Below are 21,549 nucleotides of genomic sequence, written 5' to 3'. Positions count from 1 at the left end.
GTGGGCACAGAAGAAACATTATATTTTTGCCACTTCTTCTTCCAAAGTTCATTGCAAATTTTTGTGCTCATCTTCGTCGATATCTGGAGGCAAAAGCAATTCATTAGCGTTATGCCCTCAACTAGAAACTTTAAATTGTAAGTCACTCTGATGATGGTTGTCGTTGAGCTTGGTGATTACGTGACTCCATTTATTGACAGTTCGTGGAAACGCCACGCTCTGATAACCGATTTCTAAGAAAACTGGCATCAAATATACATCTTTAGAGGCGCAATGGGTGCAACGTATAAATGCATTAAGTTGTGGCTGGCAAGATTGCAAGCCATAGCCAAATTGTAAATTTACAGCGGATTTCGAGCGTCAATAAAGCGTTTTTCAACCGACAATGAACTCACTCAAAATGAAACGGTTGAACCGTTTCTAACGCCGCTCCGTTCAGTAAAAGTTAAAACAGGTCAGTCAAGACTGATTAGAATGAAACGGCTCTTCCTAACAGAAAACTGACGAGCATGGATTCATGATTGCCTGTCACATTGTGTAAGATAGAAAGAACTGCCTACACGTTTCTTCGCACAGAGATATGGAGAAATTGTGAAGCCCGTCATCCATCCTGACGGGTTATAGGCCGCGATACTTAACAGGCATTCGGTGAAGAAACTGCTGTCCTTTCCTTCGACAAAAATACAACAAATCTTTGTTTTCCGTCAGTTAATCTTCGAGATCTTGATCTAAAAGAAATCAGGTTCATAAGCTCGTTAGTGTTCAATCTCCTCCATGTCAGTTAGATTAAATTCAAGATGAAACAACTAACAAGTATTTTCAAGAGGATCATGATATTATGGTAAAGTCGCTTTCGTATTTTCGTCAACTGACATTGTTGTAGATTTGTTGTTCTGCTATAGAAGGTTCAACTTTAAATCGCAAATAAATCCGTTTAAGTTTTCTTCTTCGGTCTCTCTTTCCTGGAGATCGTGGGACGGAAAAATTTTAGCCTACTACACGAGGCCTTGTGCCTTTCATCGCCGGATTGCGCCAATTAATTCCGTACATTAATTTTCACCGAACTTCGATTATATGCCGCTCGCATTTACTTAATTAGTAGAAATGAAAGAAGAAAGAATAAGGAAACAACCTACCTTTTTCGAATTTTATGTCTACAAGGTAGAAATTGTGGAAACAACAGGAGATATGTCCAACGCAAAATAACGTTCGTCGTTCGAACTTCCCGCTGCTGATGCTAGTAAAACTGATTGACGTCATCAAGTTATTTTTGGTAGATCAGTTTTCCTGACCAATCAGAGGTACTCTTTAACATATTTACCGACGCTTTTATAATCTGATTGGATGGTCACCAAAAAGGACATGGGATATTTCCCTTAGTGGTGCAATTTCCGGCCTATTTCTTAGAATCCTATTGTGTTCGATCAAGTAAATAAGGCTTTTTTCCCAGTTCAGTGATAAGCGCATCATGTGGTTCTTTGTTCGTTGTCCGATAAGCCAATTCTAATGGTTCTTTATCAAAATAAAAACCATGTAAGGCGAGCAAGCTGTAAGTCGTATACGACTTTAAGACTGGATCACCCAATTCAACGAGAGCATTGCAGCCAAATACTTCTAGTTTCTTCAACATGAAAATTTATTTCGCGCGGCCGTGGATATACGGACATCAAACAATCGCAACTTGCAACGCAACATTATCAGTGTATTTTTTACGCAATAAGTTGTGCGGAACAATTGCCCGTATACTTGGACTGAAGTCAAATTAATGAAAAGAAATCGTTGTTTTGTAAAGGGACGACTAAAGCCCTTGGAACAAGAGACATTTTACTGAATAGCTGAAAGTAACATTTCATTTCTTCATTTTAATAGCTAGATCTGATTGATCTGTATGACCTACGTTTTCCTGAGCGTACAAGAGAGGAACCATATCGAAAAAGATAGTAAGTGAATCCTGTTTTATTTAACGAGAGTAGCACTTAATAGTGAACAATACTGAAAAACTTTGTGGCCCTCTGTCTAAAACTAAATAGAACTAGAAAATTGAAAAGGTGAAAACTATTCTCAACAAGATCAACAATATTCTGAATAAAACAAATTAATAATAATAATAGATTTTGATATTAAGAACTAGGGATAAAAATGCGGCTAAGCCAATTGTTCCTTTAAACATTTATCCCTGAGGGCACGTTTAAAAGATATACGAGAAGCTTGTTTCTGTAGGTGAGAAGGTAAAAGGAAACATGAAAAATTATGCATTCTACTTTAAGCGTTCAAAGTTCGTTCCTATTCTATGCTCCCATTCCTTGTGGTCCAATGTTTCTTGCGTCATCCCCTGATGTTGAATCTTGGCCAGCGCCCTTCTTTCTGCGCAATACACTCTATGTATTCATGTTCCTTAGTTTCTTCGTCGTTCTCCTCTATCCATTTGACCCATAAATCTTCTCCCCCGTTTTCTTCAAACTTTTCTTGCACAAAATGGTCGACGGCCAAATCCTGTCGTTTATGTTCCACCATCCTTCGGTGGACATCGTTTGAGCGTCCAACGTACACAACCTCTGTGTCGGCGGAGTGATGAACGACCCCAATCACATAAATGCCCTCGATGTGTGGAATCTCGTTAACGTCATATTCCCTCCATTTCTTTCTGAGAAGCCTCGTACAAATATTCGATACCATAGTTCAAACCTGCATAAAGAAACGAAAAGAAGTACTTTAAAACGGACAAAAAAAAACCAGTTTTCCTATCCTCGTTCCCAGAGCCCACGATCTTTTGCACGGCTCCCCAATTTTAAAACCTGTGGGGGCTCTGGGGACGAGAATGCAGTTTTCCCAGAAAATGTCGTCCATTTTTCTTGTTCTGAGGGTTATCTTGATACAATATGCTATTTTGTCATTCCACGCTGAATTACATACCTCAAAACAATAAATTTTGCTCAATCATTATAGACCTGGGAGAAGAAGCGTCAGTTAGAATGGGATTTAGATGCGGACCTTTTCATATTCAAGGGTCACAAAAACACATCGCCATGGTTTGTGCGGAACCCTAGCATGCACACAGCCAAATTGCCAGTGGAGTGACAACTACGGGTGAGTTATCTTTAGTGAAACGTGAGTGATGTCTGATGTGCTGAGCAATTCGGACGACTTCAACCTTACCCCAGTGGGTAGGTGAGTGGGGACTTTGTTCTTTGTTTGGAAGGAGAGAGGTGGGGAAATTGAACTGATTTATTCAGTTTGGTCTGCGGGAATACACTTCGGAGCCTAGTTTGTGGGAATTGAGGAGAGAGGGCAGGAGTTCGCCGCTGTGAGCGAATGGTTCACTCTGAGGGGCCAGTCAAAATTGATTGACGCTAAAAATTTGCCCTTCAGGAGAAACATTTGAACACGCAAAGGTAGCGAATTTGAGCGGCTTTTTCGGTCCTGAAAGCAGGAATTTGAACAGGTCAATCTTAAAAGTTCAAAAGCTCGATGAGTGTCGAAGTTTCGACCGCTGCATATTGTCCGTGCGCCCAAATGGGGCCTGGGTACTCAGGAATTTGGTCCAGTCTTGTGTGACGCTTTCTAAGAAAGCCAATATTGGGGCTAGGGCATATTCCGAGAAAAGTTAAACCGTGTTTTTAGTCGTCTATAAAAACATCAAGTTAACAATAACATTGATGAAAATACCGTTTCCCTACTATTAATTAGTATCGACTTCTGTGGACATAGAATGCATGAAAACATTTGTTCTTATCAAATTGGAACCACCAGGAGGCTACTAGGCTAGTTGGATCTGTAAAATATGTATTCCATCGAAACTCCACTTTGGGGTATGTTGACGGAACGTTCATATCAATCGATTGGCCGGATTGTGGAGGGGAAAAGAGAGGTATTGTCCTAAGCTTTGATACAATTTGAATTTCTAGAAGTCTAGGCATACAACTTTAATCAGTGAAAGGAAACGAGTACCTTAATCGAGCTCTGATAAATTACATCATATCGGTGGAAATTCTAAGCAATGCTAAAGCTAACGGAGCACATTCATATTTTCGATCGCGATGCTTAAACGTTTGTGATATTATAAACATCATAAAGGACGCCTCGTCTCGGCAGGATTGCCCACGCAACAGCGAAGATTTAAAAAAAAAATGCGATGTTTTTGAAACCCTTTGCTGTGCCGATTTCGCCCTCTACGGTGTAGTTTGTCTACTCGTCTCGATTATCAACCCCGTCTCCTTAAAGGACGCCTCGTCTTTTGAGTAGGTGGGGGGAATCGAGAATGCTGCCGCAGAAATGAGGTTATTTCAACATTGAATTCTATTATAGGAATTCTGTGGCCGAAGTTTCGCCGCTCTTGTTTCAGACAGAAGCATAACAAAACGGTGGGCAAGCAAGTCATAGGCCATGTAGTCAGACAGTATGACCAATCGCGTCGCGTAACTTGTATTAAAGGCAAAGTTAAGGGTCTTAAGGAGATAGTTCTCTTACCTTTGAAACAGAATTTGCAGAGCACAATCGACTCGCTCTTCAGAATTGAACTACTAGGCACTGAAAGAAAACAACCAGCCAAGTTAGAAACTCATCTGTGACCCCAGAGCTCAGGCTGGTTCACATCGTGATTTCGTCCATTGGGAACGATATACGGTGTAAATATATTTTAGAATTGTTGATCACTATGAAACCTCCCAAAGGTACGGTTGTTCTGCTTTCTGTTGTATTAACAAAGGAGATTGTACTTTAGGCTTCCACGACCTTGGAGATCCAGAAATCAAGGACGATATTAAAACATCAGGATTGCCCGCGCAATATACAGCGAAGATTTCAAAAAATTCGCGATCTTTTTGAAAACTTTTGCTGCGCCGATTTCGCCCTCTACGGTGTAGTCTTGATTATCAACCCGAGACCTCTAAACAGGAAGTCATCTTTTAAAATTTGCCTGAGAAAATGGATTGCCAGGGAGTAATAACATGTCAAAGAAGAGAAAATCAGGACAAAAACTCACCAGCAATTCTTGAAATATTCTTCGTACGGTAGTGACACGATTTGAATTTACCGCGCTTTCAGCGTTGTTTATATACGCTTTGTTTATGCGCTTCCTGACGTCATAGCTTCCCATTTTTCTGACCAATGAGATCTACCCTTTCTGAGCTTCCAACATCTGATTGGACGGAGACGTAGGGGGTATTCCCCTTCTCAAAAATATCATTGAGATCAACACTATATATGAAATTATGCAATTTCGCAGTTCTTATTGACTTAATCAGTGAGTAAGATCTTCCCCTTTAGATATCGAAAGTGCTGATGTCGCACATTTGGAATGATACAATTTCAATTTCAATTTCAATTTCAATTTCAATTTCAATTTCAACATGCTGATGTTGCAAAAAGTTCCCGGTCTTTTTTCATTTTGACAAAGTGTGAATTGAAGGAAACAACGGCAAGACAGGCAATCTTGCTTGTTCAATTAAAGACTTTTTCTACAGTTGGGAGGAGTGATTTGCTATGTATTTTATCATAGGATCACTGTAATGATCTGTTAGAGATTTGCCGCAGGTGACAATGCCGTAAAATTTGCGCAAATAAGAACGAGAAACTGAACTGAAATTCTTAAAACTCAGCTCCATGTTTAGTTCGCACGCGCAGTGAATGTCTGCATCACGCGCGAGGAATGAGGCGCGTGACTACGCGTGCAAAAGCTCATTTTCCCCCCAAGGCCTGCTCGTTCATGTTTGAAACGCCTGCCTGTTTTTGCCGGCAGGTGGAGAGATGCGGTTATTTGAAGTTCCCGTAAAGGGCTTAATAAGCCATAATTTTAGAGGGAGGACACTTCGCTTGTTCGCCACAATGAAAAAGGTTTTAAACATCCCTCGATTTACGCGAAATGCGTGGGGAAAATGCGAAAAGCTCGCAATTCAACGAAGACACTTCTCCAGCATGTACGAGAGCGGACAGCACGATTTGTACGAGAAGCGTAGTGAATCTCGCGTGATAGATATGAGAAGTGACACTGTCACTAAACCTACCAAGGAAATGAGAGCTGCAATGGCCGCTGCTGAAGTTGGTGACGATGTTTATGGAGACGATCCTACAGTTAATGGTAAGGACTCGATATGAATACATAAGTGCTAGATCATAAATCAGTCAATACCAGCAATGCCCTAGCCCCTCCTGCCGTAGCATTAACGCATTAGCCGGGCATTTTTTGACATTGTCCATCCCGTGGGTGGGACATCAGTCTAATCCCGGACATTTGACAGCCTCATAATTTTCATCTCTATTTTTACTTATTTATTGTGCTATTCCTTTTCATTTTTCCCAAGAGCAATCAGACTATGGTACAACTTACCGCAAGAAGCGGTAAACTCTGCATCAACTGACTCTTTCAGAAACGCAGCCCAAAAGGCGATACCCGCAGTCTCAAAGTGCCCTGTCTCCTAAAGTGATTCTAAGTTTCGAATTTTAATGTTAACTTTAACTTTATTTTATGGATTCATTGTGATTGTTATCTTAAGAACCTCCTGGGAATAGCACAAGCTATTATGGGAGTGTAATATACTTAAAGAACTAAGAACCTCACGATACTGTTGCTTTGTATCAATGTTTATTCAATGTTTATTCAAATCCAGCGAAAAAAAAAAAAAAAATAAGCAAAAGAGACTGGTCCGCAGCAAGCAAGAGCTAATCATTAGGCTGGCCAGACTTACAACTCTTAAAGGATAAATTTATGTCATTATATATTTTTAGTACAACCAAGACTTTTAGAACATTATACAAACAGAATTTAGGGAAGGTAAAGAAATCAGGAGGAAAACAAAAAAGTTGAAAAATTCACCAGGAACTGAAGACAATAAAGACAATAAATTTTTGATTACAATAACTAGTGTACTCACTCATTAACTGCACTCTTGGAACTGACTGTTGCATAATGTGCATGAGCTTTGATCACCATAGCTACTACACCATAAGTTGGGCTACAGAATCAAATGACCTAGAAAACAAATACCTAGGAAGTGAAGATGAAGAGGTCTTTGTTTTTTGTTTTCTTTAAATCTTAGGGCACTTTCCATTTATCAAAACTGGCCAGCGAGACTGCTCAATCCATAAATGGAGTGTACTAATTTGAATGACTGATTCTTGGAATTCTTCAAAATGGTACATTCTGATTATAGAAGAGTGCACTGTTTTGAAGGAATTCCAAGAAGTGGCATATAAACTTTCATTCCAATTTGTGCCTTCCATGTGCGATATATTGATCAATCTGGCCAGCCATTTCTGACAAAACTTTGGAAAGCACCCTTTGTTCTAATGGTCCTCTTTTTATGGGTCTTAGCTAGGTCTTTGTTTTGTAGACACCCAACAGAAGCCTCAGGGACCATTCATTATACTGAAACAAGTTTGAGTTTGTGGAAGGGGAAGACAAAGGATTTCCGCTACCTTACCTTTGTTTGTCTTTTAATTAAGTTCATTAGTCTGAGTTCATTTTCATTTAATGTGTTGTTAGTGCTAATCCAAACTCCAGTGTGATTAAATATCATTGTTTCTTCAGCCCTACAGAATAAAGTGTCAGAATTAACTGGAAAAGAAGGTGCCATCTTTGTGCCTAGTGGAATCATGGGCAATTTGGTAGCAGGTACTATACAACTGAAAGTGCTATAAAGTTCATTAAATGTGCGTAATTTAAAAGCTGCGATGCATTTTTTATTTTGGGTCCATAGAATTGTAAAAACATTGACAGACAGAACCTTGACCTCTTAACCCTACCCCCAACAGACCAGCATTCACTTTTATGGAACAGTAATCTACTTGATATCATCTTTCTGTAGCACATATTAAAATATCTAGTAAGTGTTTATGGAAAATGAGAATTAGCATATTGGTTGATTATTTTTGCGGGACTGTAGTTTGCATCTTGAATTTCAGCCATATCTTTGTATCATACTGGTATCTTTCTCATGTTTGGAGCCTTTTCCCATCTAGTGTCTTTTGCTGTTCATTACATTGTTTTAATAAAAGATAGTGACCTGACTTGAGTATGTTTTTTGGCTTCTCTGCTTCTGTACAGGATACTTGTTAATTATATGTGAGTCTGTCCTAAACAGGGTTTGATCCTGTCTTAACCCTGTAAGTCCCACTAGTGATGGACATCTAATTTCTCCTTACAATGTCCCTACTTGATCAAGCATACAGGTTACGAGAATAAATAAAATCATCACCAAAGGTGTGCGGTTTGATATCTAAAGAAACTCTCCCATTTAGTGCCATACAAAATACAGAGAAAACAGTGAGGTAAATAGACATGTTGATATTGGGTATGGTTGCAGGATTTTTGTTGTAAAATATTCCCATAATTTTTCAGTATTAAGCAACCCTAAACAGAGTCATAAAAGTGAGGGTGTTTTCCTGGATAGGGAAGGGATTCTGGGAGTTTTTGTCTTAACCATGGTTTAGGTTTTAGACTCCCAGCACCTCACCCCACCCTACTGCAACCCACCCCCTCCCCCTGATACTGATACAGGTTGACTACCATTTTGTTCTAACATTGTTGCTATATTCTTTCCTGTGTGGACCCCAAGCAACTGAGTCTTTTTACAGGTAATCCAAGAGGGTTAAGTAGCTCATAGATACTGATCACTGCTTGTGCTATGAAACTATGAGTTACGTATGGGACTGCTAAGGCAATCTTCATCTGTTTCAGTGATGGCGCACTGTACTGGTCGAGGAGAAGAGATACTTGTAGGCGACATGGCTCACATTACATTGTATGAACAAGGAGGAGTGGCACAGGTCATTTCTGTTTATTAATCATTCTCTTTGTGCAGAGTACAGGTGTACATTACCTGTGTTTCTGGCTAGCTGTTAATGCCAAATGTGTTCATAATCTCAATTTTTAACAGGTAGCTGGAGTACACTCTCGGCAAGTCTGCACCAATCCTGACGGCACGCTAGACTTGTTAGATATCAAAAACAAAGTCTGCTCATGGGATGATGCCCATCAACCCATCAGTCGCTTGATATGCATTGAACAGACTCACATGGGATCAGGAGGCAGGGCGCTGTCATTGGACTACTTACAAAAGGTATTAGTGCTCACTGCAACGTAGGCTCATTTTCCACCACTCACTGAGGTCTAGTGTGCCTTTAGTTGAGAAGGGGAGGGGGGGGGGGAGGTTGATTGCAGGCCCATTTCCCGAACAGAGGCTGGTGATCAAGCCTTCCTGCTATTAAGTTTAAATAAACAATGTGATGTCATTTTCATTGCTTGTGTTGTTGGCTCTTGGCCTTAGACTCAATAACAACAACAAAATTTCTCAATTTCTGCTTCTTTTTATGAGGTCTGGGATTTTTATGCTGGAGAAGCCCCCTATATTCTCCCATGCACCTGTCATCATTAAGCCACAGGCTGAGGGCGGTGGGGAGGGTACAGAGGATATGTAATTAAAAAGTCTGTGATGGTGTTGAGGTTCTGGCAACTTGAGACTCTCACTTCCAAGCTTTATAAATTTGATACACTGTGTCAATAATAATTATTATCATGTGAATTTCTGGCAATTAATAATGTAATTTGAAGGATGATGTAATAAAAAGGGGGTAGCTCCACTGTAAATGTCAAATACACTTCTTTAGTCGCCAGGCAACAGAACTGTTAAGTCAAGCAAGTCAAGCTCGGCATTTTTTTTCTCATAAGCAAAAACAAAAAGTTCGAGGCCTTAGGGAGCACTGAGCTCCGGCCCCTAATTTCCCCCCAAAAAAATCCAACACAGAAAATGTGTAGTTCCAGAAAATATCCATACTCCCACCACGGAGGGAATGGAGCCGCAAAACGAAATTAACATGTTCACGTTCTTATGCAAATTTTGTATGAGATCAATAACGCATTAAAAGAACGTTGAATTGGCTCTCTTTTGCTGAATTTTGGCATAGAAATTAAGTTAATAGTTTTGGACTTTGAGTTGAAATACGTTGGACAAAATAAGTTTTAACACGGGTCAGTTTTGACAAACTGATCAATTGACCCACCGGAAATTGACCTTTGCCCGTAACTTTATACAAAAATAACAAACAAATATTTCAATGTTTTATGTAAAAATTGGGGCTTTCACTTTATAGCCATACAAAAGTTTCCCTTTTAAACATTGGTACAAATTCAATTGTAGCCAGTGAACAATATTTTTCTACGCAAGAAAGTTTCACAAACAACAGTTTTATAATAACTGAGTCACGCAACGCAGACAAAGATTTCTTGTCTCACTTCGACTCCGGCTTCGACTACTTCGCTTACAAAGGCTTTTCGGAGAAAGGAAACATGTTTTTAATGTAACAAGGGTTTCTTTAAGACAGTTAAACAAAGTTACGTCTTCAAGAAAGATCTACGAAGTTGCAAAGTTGGTAAGTTACAATTTTGAACAACTATGTCTGACATGAACGTGAAGTTGACCCTCTGGAAACTTATCCAACCATTCACCCCTCCTCCCCTCTGGAATTTCCTGGGCCATTGACCCCCCCACCCCTCTGGAATTTCCAATTCCCTCCGTGGTGGGGGTATGGATATTTTCTGGAACCACACAATAAAATTAAATGGCTAATTATTTTTCAGACAAATTAGTCAAAGAAACAGCTGAAATGTTGCGCCATAATTAAAAGTACTGGCAAAAATGTAAACTGAATTATATTTCCATCAACTAATGGGCTGCACAAGGTTAATGTTATATAGCCACTGAATTTTTGTATGACCTTGAATGTTTTTCAACTAGGTGAAACAACTGGCCACAGAACTTGGATTGAAGGTGCACATGGATGGAGCTAGACTGTTCAATGCTGCCGCAGCTCTTGGTGTCCCTGTTGCACAGGTCACCCAACATGTTGATTCAGTTTCTTTCTGTCTTTCAAAGGTAACGGTAATCAACTGTTGACAAGGATTAAATCTTTGTGAGAGTGACAGAGAATAGATGAGATTTTGTCAGTATGGCAAGGCTAGAAGGATTGCTTAAGTTATTGTGAGTTTAAATAGGGTTTCTGAGACTGTGACCCACTTCTTTAGTCTCATAGGTATTTTCAGACCAAAATATGCGTTAACCCTGCTCGTGTTCAGACCTGTCCTTTTAAACAGGTTTTCCCCTTTCCAAGCAAAAATGACTTGTCGTAAAAACACGTTCAACATGAAACTGCCTTTGGAGACTGCCAAGAAATTAATGCAGTGGAATTTGGTTTGATTCTTCCCGCATGTCAGAGAAATAGGCCTGGGCTGTTGTGTGCTGGACAGCTATTTAAATATTCTGTTAATCCTTTTATATGAACAAAAAAAAAAAAACATCCATGCACGGCATTTATTTTAGTATTGTACAATAGAGTTTGCTTGTGATTGTCAGATTTGAAATCACAGACAGGAAGTCATTGTACCTTTCTCAAGCTTTTTGTTCTCACAGTAGTGTTTCACCATTAAATATAAATTATTTGCATATTATAAATTGCAATGTGTGCATGGGGCCCCAGCTTGGAGCTTGGCTTTCCAGTTGCTCCTTGTTTTGTCCATTGCTGAATGTGAGAACAGATCACTTAGTATGTGATTTCCCTGTAGGCTCTTGGTGCCCCTGTTGGCTCTGTGGTTGCTGGAGAGGACGACTTCATATCAAGGTACTTGTGGATTTTCCAAAATAAACTATGTATGATGGATCAGATAATTAACTCTGCAGTGTACATGTATGTTAAAGTGCTAAAGTGAACCCACGAGTTTCCCACTGAGCGTTAACCCTAAGGTCTTGTAAGAAAATGGGAGATCGCACAAGGCAAAGAAACAAAGGAAGGAGGAAAAGAAATCCAGAGGTCGTGGGTTTGATTCCCGCTGAGTTCAAAGATTTTTTCTTTGCCTCGTGCAATCTCCCATTAATCCTTACTAGAGATAATGCTTATTGGGAAATTCATGGGTTCACCTTTGCACTTTAACATACACTGCAAAGTTACTTCTCTGATCCATAATTTGCTCCTTAGTGCCAGGGGCGTAGCGACCATATACGCATGTAGGCACGTACGCACGTACGCACGTACCTCGAAAATCTAAAAAAGAATATTTTATTTATTTATTTATCAAGCTATTTATTTATTTATTTATTTGACTTATTTACTTATAGATTTTTGGCAAATAGAGACTTATACACATGCAAGAGTTTTCTTTTATTATTGCTGCTATTTTACGAAAAGAAAACTGTGTGAATATTGCACGTCTATTCATTTTAATATGAGAGTTCAAAACCCAGTCACACAACAATGATGGTTGAGACACTTGTGTCAACCTACGCTGCCGAACGCAGTTTTCGCGGCATGAAGAGACTGAAAAAAGAGGCAATACTCCACAAACACAAGCACAAGAATGTGTCACACCCCACACCCCCAAAAGGCTCGCGCCTTCGGCGCTCGTTCACTTCAACCTCCTATGCGTACCTAAACGGAAAAACCACGCTACGCCCCTGACATTGCTAGTGGCACAATATCTTCATTTGTACCCTATGTACATGTATGTGTGGCAGTGTACAAATTAAGGCTCTGTGACTAGATGCCAAGATTCCGCGACCTACTACTGTATACATGTATTTGTGTTGAATGCTAAATTTCTTGCAGTGAACGTTTCTCTATATACACATGCATGTTGCACTTTTTGCTTTACTACCTTTTGAAAGAAACGTAAATGGACAGCTCACATTCCAATACTGTATTACTGAAATGTTTACTGATGACTCACAGGTGTTTGCGGCACAGAAAAGTTCTTGGGGGTGGTATGCGGCAGGCTGGTGTGTTAGCTGCAGCAGGGATCTATGCACTGGACAACATTGCACCCAAACTGTACCAAGATCATGCAAATGCACAGACTCTGGCAAAAGGTGAGGAAGAGCTTTTTTTTTTTTTATTACTGATAGGATCCTTGCTTTTTTTCAAACTGCCCAGCCCATCTGGTCAGCTTGTCGAAAAATGCATCATTCGAAGAACTGGTCCCAAGACAGTCCTTCAAGTTCCTTCGAAATGTTGCGTACCATTTGAGGAGTGTGCAATTCTGAAGTGGAAATTTGAAAACTTGTGAACTCTGTTGAAGACTTAACTTCCATTATCACTACTAAGACAAACATACAGGTCATGAAGACATTTAGGAGGTGATCACCAGAGATGAAATGTCTTGTACCCATTTATACACCTGGCCCTGGTTGTTCCAAGAGCAGATAACTCTATCCACTGGATAAATCACTATCCATGGCAGCGGATAAAATGTACTCCAACCAATACACTTTATCCGCTACCATGGATAGCGATTTATCCGGTGGATAAATTTATCTGCTCTTGGAACAACCGGGGCCTTGGTTAAAAAGAGGTAATAGACACATTAAGCTGCTTAAGATCAACAACGGCGAGGTCAACGACAACGTCACAAATTAATACGATTTAATGAACAAAATGATCGCTCTGCACGTGCGTTTTACATTTTGGTACATTTCTTTGCCGTCCTCTGCAAAACAGCAACGTGAAATGACCAAATCTTAAGTTTTATGGAGAGCACGAGCACACAACGGCGAATTTTTAATTTTCTTCCATAAGGTAAACGCCGTCCCTACCAATTCATTTCCTGGATAAGTGACGTTTTTGCTGACGTTGCCGTGTGGTTCTTTTAAAAGCTCCCTAATGTAGAGTAAAGTTTCTTGTCTCAGTAAGCAACGCGACAGTGCAGAGACGAAGCATGCACGCCCCCCCCCCCCCCCCGCCCGACCCACCCCATCGCGGGGTGGTGGGGGGGTACTTTCCTATGCTAACTATATAGGTATGTGCTGCCTCAAAGAGTTTGGTTTTTGAGCGCTTCAGATCTAAAATATGGTCTGAAAATGGATATGGATTTTACAGAAATGAGTATGGATTCTAGAAACCCGGTCTGAAAATGGGTGTGAATTTTAGAGACCAGGTCTGAAAAAGGATATCGGAAAATTACATAATTTTGGTCTGAAATAGTGTCAGGGACTGGAGAACCGAGGGACAAAACCCCACCAAAATTCCGAGGATCCCCCCCCCCCCCCCCCGCTAAAAAAATCGAAGTATAGTATATAAATATAACAAGATTCACTTTCGTTCCCCTCCCCCTCTCCGATTGCACCCTCTAGCAGGCTACAAGATTCAAGCTTGCCTATACTGATCATCACACTGATACGCAATTAACATGTTGCGCTTTTCAACAGGAATTCATGGCATGAAGGATCTTGGCTTGGAAATAGATCCAAAAGCCGTTGAAACTAACATCGTGTTCTTCAACGTTCACCACCACAAAGTTTCAGCCAATGAACTAGTAAAGCGCATGCTACAAGTCACGGACAGTGACCCAGAGGAGACAAGAGTAGCGGTGATGATGTTAACTTATGGCACAAATCGAATACGTTTTGTACTTCATCACCAAGTGACGGAAGAGGACGTTCACAAGACACTGAAAAAAATGAGATATATTCTAACTTGCTAGCTTACGAAGCCGTGATCGATTTGTAATTGAATATTATGGGAATGGCTTTTCTGAATTTAGGTCAGCCGTTATCACCAAGACAACGTGCTGTAAAGGCAACGGTAGATACTTTGTTGCCACTTGTGACGTTACTCTGTTTGGCAGTGTGGCATGTCTATGACAATAGCCGTATTCACACTAGAGGACAAGAAACCCGTGCACGCGGATAACCCGTCTGAAGAGCTTTCCGCTCTAGTGTGAATTCATGATGTTAAACTCGTCTAACCTTACCAACATAAATTCACATTAGGACGGGTTAGAGGCGGACGTTTGTCACTATGATACTGGCAGGAAAAGAGCTTGTTTCCCGGCAAGCAGAAAGCAAAGCATAGGCACGCAAAGCGTGCATGATCTATGTTGAAGTTTTTGAGGTTACAGGGTTCATATTTGGAAGCACCATTTTTATCCCAGCTGGGTTATGAGCAATCACCGTGAAAAACACTTAGACTTACTCACCAGTCAAGGACTTTTAGAAAGTCTTACAGACAAGCAGTTCTACTTAAACTACATTGTTCCGTCAAAAGGTCTTGCTAGTCTTTCATTACAAGTAAGCTCTAAATCGAAATCTTTTTGAAGGGTGATTACTGTCATCAATTAGAGTAAGCGCTGGAAATAGTGAATGAGAAGTATTACGCATTTTAGGTTGGTTTACACTACATCGCTAAGATTTACTCTTTTTATGATATAAATTGAGTGATCGGGAGGGATTACATAGGGAACAGGCAGATGAGTGTCACACAAAATACTACTTAGAATAGTAGATCCTACTAAGATCCTAAACACTCTAAACATCGAACTACAATCACATAAAGGCTTAATAAGCGGCCTGATTTAGTTCCATTGTACGCCTCGCAGATTTTTAAATCGTTTCTCCCGGCGCGATTGAACTGACTAAATAGTTTTAGTCAGAAAGATAGCGTGATATTGTTTTGGAGACCTTCCGTTACGCTACTTGACTTCAAAAAGGAAGTTCATTTGATAAAGTAACGATACCTCACAGAGACCTAGCTGACTACCAGTTTCTTTTGACCTGTCAAAAGTGTACCATTTAAACATTGCTTTAACAGCCTACAAATAGCTGCACTTTTTCCCATAGCTAGGACGTGAGTATATGTTAACACAATTTTACAGGATCGTACCGTTTTTCATTGCTTGTGAATACTTACTTGAAAAGGAGTGTGGCATAATTTATACGCCCGTGGGTCAAAGGAATGATTATTTTTTTCGTGTTTCACTGCCAATTATTGTTAAAAACAGATACCTATTGCGGGTAAAATATCAATACATGTTGAGGCATGTATAAATGCATGTGCCAATGCTTCCGAAATGCACCGAATAAACAAACTAGAATGAATCATTCATGTTTTAATAACCTCTGAAGAATCCTTTTAACCTTTTCCTTTCCTCGAATCGTAAACAAGAGTCTGCCGATGACATGCGCAGTTCTGATCAATGAAATGTTATAAACGGACTCTTACGATAAAGGTGTCCTTCATGACATGAAACAGCTTTAGTCACGCTAGCAGAAGAAGCACACATGCGCTTTTACCGTTTTAAAATACTATTTTACTATTTGGCGATTGATCCTCATCGTTTATAAAGTCGTTCAGTTTGAATTATTTTATGAAAGTTGTTTTTAACTCATGATTTCGAGGAAAAAGATGTACGTGCCACTATTTCCTGTTTCAATAACCTCTGGTGAATCTATTGAGGAAATAATCCCAGAAGAGAACTAAGGAGTGTTCTCTTTCCTCTTTTCTTTTCTTTCTTTTTTTTTTTTTTTTTAATTTCAGTGCAAAATGTTGTTAAGAACAGATAAGTATTGTGAACTATCAGAACATACATGTGACAGTCCAGTGTAGCATAACAGTTCAATGTCACGTTTAAGATAAGCCGGGTAAGTCCAACAATAAACCAAAGGTGTGATTATTTTTTCGCTGTCAGTTATTGTTAAAACAGATACCAAATTGTAAAATATCAATACATGCTGAGGCAGACCACAACAGGAATGCATGTAACAATGCTGCTGTACTGCACAGAATAAACAAACATAATAGTGGACATGATTCAGCTTTAGTCACGGCAGCAGATGAAGCACACATGCCCTCTTATCATTTTAAAATATTGTTTTGCTATTTGGCGATTGAGCCTTATCGTTTATAAAGTTACTCTATTTGAAAAATATCTTATCAACGTTGTTTTTAACGCATGATTTCGAGGAAAAAGACATACGTGTCAGAATTTCCTATTTTAATGACCTCTGGTCGATTTATTTAACCTTTTACTTTCTTCGAACCTGCTGAAGTGCGCAGTTCGGATCCATGAAATGTTATTAGACTCTGATGAATAGTGGCAAAGGTGTATTTCAAGAATTTATTTATCACATCACACGCAAGGCAAGATGAGGAAATAGTCGCAGAATAGACCGAAGGAGTGTTGTTTTTCCTTTTTTGTTTTTAATTTCACTGCCAAATATTGTTGAGAACTGATAAGTATTGTGAAATATCAGAACATAGTGAGGCAGAAAATGCATGTAACAGTCTAGGGTAGCATGACTATGCAATGTCACGTGCAATATAAGGAAAAGTCCAAGAATAGACCTAAGGAGTGATTATTATATTTTATATTGTTAAAAACAGATAACTATTGTAAAATATCAATACATGATGAGGCAAGCCATAACAGAAATGAATGAACTACGCTCTAAACAAATGGACATGATACAGCTTTAGCCACGTCAGCAGATGAAGCACGCATGCGCTTTTATCGTGTTTATTTGGCGATTGAGCCTTATCGTTTATAAAGTTACTCTGTTTGAAATATTTGATGAAAGTTGTTCTTAACGTGTGATTTCGAGGGAAAAGGTATACGTGTCAGAATTTCCTGTTTTAATAACCTCTGGTGAATCTTTTTAACCTTTTCCTTTCTTCGAATCGTAAACAACAGTCTGCCGACGACATGCGCAGTTCTGATCCAAAAAATGCTATAATAAAGGTATCTTTTATGACATGATAGAGCTTTGGCCACGCCAGCAGATAAAAAAACACATGCCGAGTGCGCTTTTATCGTTTTAAAATATTATTTTGCTATTTGGCAATTGAGCGTTATCGTTTATAAAGTTACTATGTTTGAAATATTTTATGAAAGTTGTTCTTAACTCATATGATTTCGAGAAAAAAGATATACGTTTCAGTATTAGTTCCTGTTTTAATGACCTCTAAGAAATCTTTTTAACCTTTTCCTTTCTTTGAATCGTAAACAATAGTCTGCCGATGACATGCGCAGTTCTGATCCATGAAATGCTATAAAAGGACCCATACAATAAAGGTATCTTTTATGACATGATAGAGCTTTGGCCACGCCAGAAGATAAAAAACTCATGCGCTTTTGTCATTTTAAAATATTGTTTTGCTATTTGGCGATTGAGCCTTATCGGTTATAAAGTTACTCTGTTTGAAAAATATCTTATGAAAGTTGCTTTTAACTCATGATTTCGAGGAAAAAGACATACGTGCCAGAATTCCCTTTTACTTTCTTCGAAGTCTGCTGAAGTGCGCAGTTCTGATCCATAAAATGTTATTTAAAGACTCTTATAAATAGTGGCAAAGGTGTCTTTTAATTAAGAATTTATCATGTCACCTGCAAGATGAGGAAATAGTCCCAGAAGAGACCGAAGGAGTGTTGTTTTTCCTTTTTGTGTTTTAATTATTATTTCAGTGCCAAATGTTGTTAAGAACGGACAAGTATTGTGAAATATCAGAACATACATGTAACAGTCTAGTGTAGCATAACAATTCAATGTCACGTGCAGCATAAGGGAAAGTCTAAGAATAGGCCAAAGGAGTGATTATATTTTCCCGTTTCCCTGCCAGTTATTATTAAAAACAGATACCTATTGTAAAGTATCAATACATGTCGAGGCAGGCCATAACGTGAGTGCATGTAACATTCTAGTGTGGCATAACAATCAAATTGTGACGAGTTTGCGTCTTAAACGTCAACATTGGTTCCAGATGAATAAGCACACTATGAGATGTGGGACTTATATGCTTTTTCTCCTTTGGAAACATTGTTGTCCTGTATTGAGCCTAAGGTTTCAGCATCAAAAGTATTGTTTACGCGGTTACTCTTCTGGGAATATCTTAAGAAATGCTTCGTCAAGCATCTTTTTTTTGGTACGTGCTTATTCCAAGAAAAAAAAAGTACTAGCCTCATTAACCCTTTCTTTTCTTCGAATTGTAAACATCAAGCTGGTGACATGCCAAGTTTTGAATCATGAAATGTTATAAAAGGGCTCAGATCATACGACTGAATAGTGGCAAAGGTGTCTTTTTAGACGTCAAGCAAAGATTCACTTCTAATTTACAACACTTGGCCAAGAAAGGTAAGGAAATCTAGGCAGAAAGATAGCTAAAGAGAGCTGGCTAGCAGTAGCCATAATGTTTAAAATCGGGAAAAAGTACTTTTTATTTTTTAAATTTAAAAATTTAATTCTATCGGAAATATTTGCTAACGGACCGACATCACTGGGAGACGAATTCCTCACATGACTATATGGACCTGACCCGAAAGGGTGGTTATAGCAAATTATCTAATAAAACTGTGGATTTCAATCTGCTTTAACCACATTGAAAATGAAAAAAACGCGACTTAACTTTTACAGCCTTGTAGTAACTGTGTCCTGTTCCTATTTCTTGCAGCTCCGATCCGCCATGTCTATCAGGTTGTACACCGATGCGGCAAGCACTCTGCACCAAGAGTTTGGGAATTCAAGCACGAATCTGCAAACTGATGTTTGTTTCAAGAGAGCCGTTGTTATGACAGGAACCTGGATCTTCTACACCTACCGCGACTACAACGACAAAGAAGCTGGAGGTAACCCATCTAATTATAGGATTTTAAAGCCTGGATCAGATGAAGACATTTCCGACGTCAATGGCTCCATGTACCTGGTGAAGGACGCTGTAGAAGGAATCATTTTGTTTGAACACAGTTATTATGGCGGAACGAGGAAGGTAAGAATACAAATTTTTGATCTCATTGTTAACCAGCGTTTAATGCACTCTATGTATACCGCTTTATGATTCAGTACTAAAGACATGAGAGATAACCAAACCTACACCCTACCTTAAATAAGGCTTGTCTAGGCATGTGCAGAGTCAAAGAGTATGGTTTTTGAGCTTTTCATAATTTGGTGCGAGTTAGGGTACAAATTTTAACCATTTTGGTCAGAAATGGGGTATGCTTTGCGTCATAGAATCTGGCAATGTTTATGAAAGAAACTATTTTTTGCCCATTGACATCTCGAATTTAAAATTCTTCTCAAAATTGTGAACGAAGACGGAGGCCATTTCTGTGTCAGATCATGTATCAGACACTCACACTAATAGGCTGAATTAGGCAAAAGACCTCGGTCAGCTCCGAAATTGGGTATAGACAATATTTTGGCCTGAAAAAAGCTATCGGTTCGAAGAAGTAGACTGCACACTCCCATCAAACATTTTGGGGAGTACTATATTTTTCCCGTGTTCTTAACTTTGTAATTAATTGATGATAAGTTTTTCTTATTTTGAGCTGATTGCTATCCTTGCCACAATTTCTTTCAGTGGTACGATGAGAGTTGCTCAAATGTGAACGACCTATTCCCAAGTGGTCAAGGTGCTGGCGTCTCCTCTGCCATCGTGTTATCTCAGAATCAGTCCTTTGCCGTCTTTACCAAGATAAATTTTGCAGGTCTGCAAACTACACTGAGCCCAGGGATGTGGTCTGACACTCCCTCAGCCATGGGATTTCCCAACGACAAAATGCAGAGCTTTCGCAAAATGTGAAAAGCCCAGCCAGCCCTGCCAACCAGCTTCTATTTTGCATCAGTATTCTTTTATTTTTTATTTTAGTATTTTTTTCGTTTCTAGTTCTGATAGATGCTGCAAACTGTAATGAATTTAATTCAGCGCCTTCAGTTTTGTAATGTTATCAAGAGCGAGAGGCGATTTTAATAAAAGAAGCTTGTTGCCTATGTCCAGCATTTTGTCTGTGTACTTTTTAATAAGAAAAAACTTGTTCGATAAGCACAAATGATACTGCTCGTCGCACGCCAAATTTTTCCATTAGTTTTAACTGTCTAAGCCTTAAGCGCCTGCTGTAAATTTCGTATTTTGCATCATAATTTATAAACTTCACAATTATTGGGCTTCCTTTACCCTCTCCTTTGTAAAGGCGACGACAATTGTCGACGTCCTCTTCCCGAATATCCGCGTTTATCACCTCGGCCAATTCGAGGATTATTTGACAGATATTTTCTTCCTCTTTCTCGGGAAACCCGTGAATTTCAAGATTAAATTTTCGAGAGTACTGTTCGATATCATCAAGGTTTTCTCCTAAAGCTTGTTTGCGACGTCTTCTCGCTCTTCCAGCAACTTGATTCTTTCCGACAATCGCTCGTGACACGTTTTGAGTTCCTTTACTTCAGACTAAGTACACTCAAGACTTTTCCTTAGTCCTCTGTTCCTTTCAGGTAGTGCTGATGCGTTGTTTTTAATTCGTTTCAACAATTTCCACATTTGCCACGGTGAAGGGGGTTCTTGACTATTCAGCTCTTCGGTCGACAGCTCACTGGACACACCAGCCTCGTCCATGTTTGCTTCAGGTGCGTTTTGTCTCTTCATCTCTCGCTCGTTTGAGCTCGTTTAAATCTTTTCCATCTTCCGTGTTTAGTCATGCTGCTGAAAGCGTACTTTGAACTACATTATTTTACCATGTCTGTCTCAGACGACCTCTCGACCCAGTCCCCCTCATTAATTTATTCATTAAACGTTGACGCGAGTGTCGCTTTTGTTCCTCACCTCCCCTAGAAGGGATACTTTTATTCCCTATTGTTCTCATTGTCAGAATTGTTTTTGTCAGGAATCATTCAGAAAAGACTGACCAATCAGAACCTATTGTCCGTGCATATATTTATAGGTCTTAAGGGGGGGGGAAGGTCTAGAAGGGAAGACTTTTGTCCTACGCATAAAAGATCAGTTTCAATCAAAATGGCGGCCGAAAGGAGA

General features: G+C 39.4%; 3 protein-coding genes and 1 long non-coding RNA gene across 4 annotated transcripts in view; 2 read left to right on the top strand and 2 right to left on the bottom strand.

The window, feature by feature from the left end:
* Positions 1-5,880, bottom strand: part of LOC146461101 (uncharacterized) — a 33,747-nt gene extending 27,867 nt beyond the window's left edge. The window contains exon 1 of the mRNA XM_085087381.1: positions 4,982-5,880. The gene's annotated coding sequence lies outside the window, so the exon portion shown is untranslated. The remainder of the gene's footprint in view (positions 1-4,981) is intronic.
* The window catches only part of LOC146461099 (uncharacterized), a 62,646-nt gene extending 46,792 nt beyond the window's left edge, over positions 1-15,854 (top strand). The window contains exons 3-9 of the mRNA XM_085087335.1: positions 7,526-7,609; positions 8,675-8,763; positions 8,874-9,056; positions 10,731-10,868; positions 11,555-11,610; positions 12,715-12,851; positions 14,187-15,854. Coding sequence (XP_084943461.1) covers positions 7,526-7,609; positions 8,675-8,763; positions 8,874-9,056; positions 10,731-10,868; positions 11,555-11,610; positions 12,715-12,851; positions 14,187-14,461 — 962 coding nt within the window. The 3' untranslated portion in view covers positions 14,462-15,854. The remainder of the gene's footprint in view (positions 1-7,525; positions 7,610-8,674; positions 8,764-8,873; positions 9,057-10,730; positions 10,869-11,554; positions 11,611-12,714; positions 12,852-14,186) is intronic.
* LOC146461100 (uncharacterized) lies at positions 1,645-8,534 on the bottom strand. Its single transcript, XR_014857490.1, has 4 exons — positions 6,870-8,534; positions 6,003-6,064; positions 4,468-4,527; positions 1,645-2,685 (listed from the first exon to the last, which is right to left on the bottom strand). It is a non-coding gene; the product is annotated as an uncharacterized LOC146461100 (long non-coding RNA).
* A 2,865-nt stretch (positions 15,855-18,719) lies between the features above and the next one.
* LOC146461098 (uncharacterized) lies at positions 18,720-20,516 on the top strand. The gene is made up of 3 exons (XM_085087361.1): positions 18,720-18,884; positions 19,201-19,515; positions 20,107-20,516. The coding sequence occupies exons 2-3, from the start codon at positions 19,213-19,215 to the stop codon at positions 20,326-20,328; spliced, it is 525 nt and encodes a 174-aa protein (XP_084943487.1). The 5' UTR covers positions 18,720-18,884; positions 19,201-19,212; the 3' UTR covers positions 20,329-20,516.
* Positions 20,517-21,549: the final 1,033 nt, after the last annotated feature.

This window comes from Pavona decussata, unplaced genomic scaffold (assembly GCF_977016875.1).
Source record: "Pavona decussata unplaced genomic scaffold, jaPavDecu1.1 SCAFFOLD_202, whole genome shotgun sequence".
NCBI lineage: Eukaryota > Metazoa > Cnidaria > Anthozoa > Scleractinia > Agariciidae > Pavona > Pavona decussata.
The sequence above is the reverse complement of the archived record's forward strand: the minus strand, read 5'-3'. Positions and strand labels throughout refer to the sequence as shown.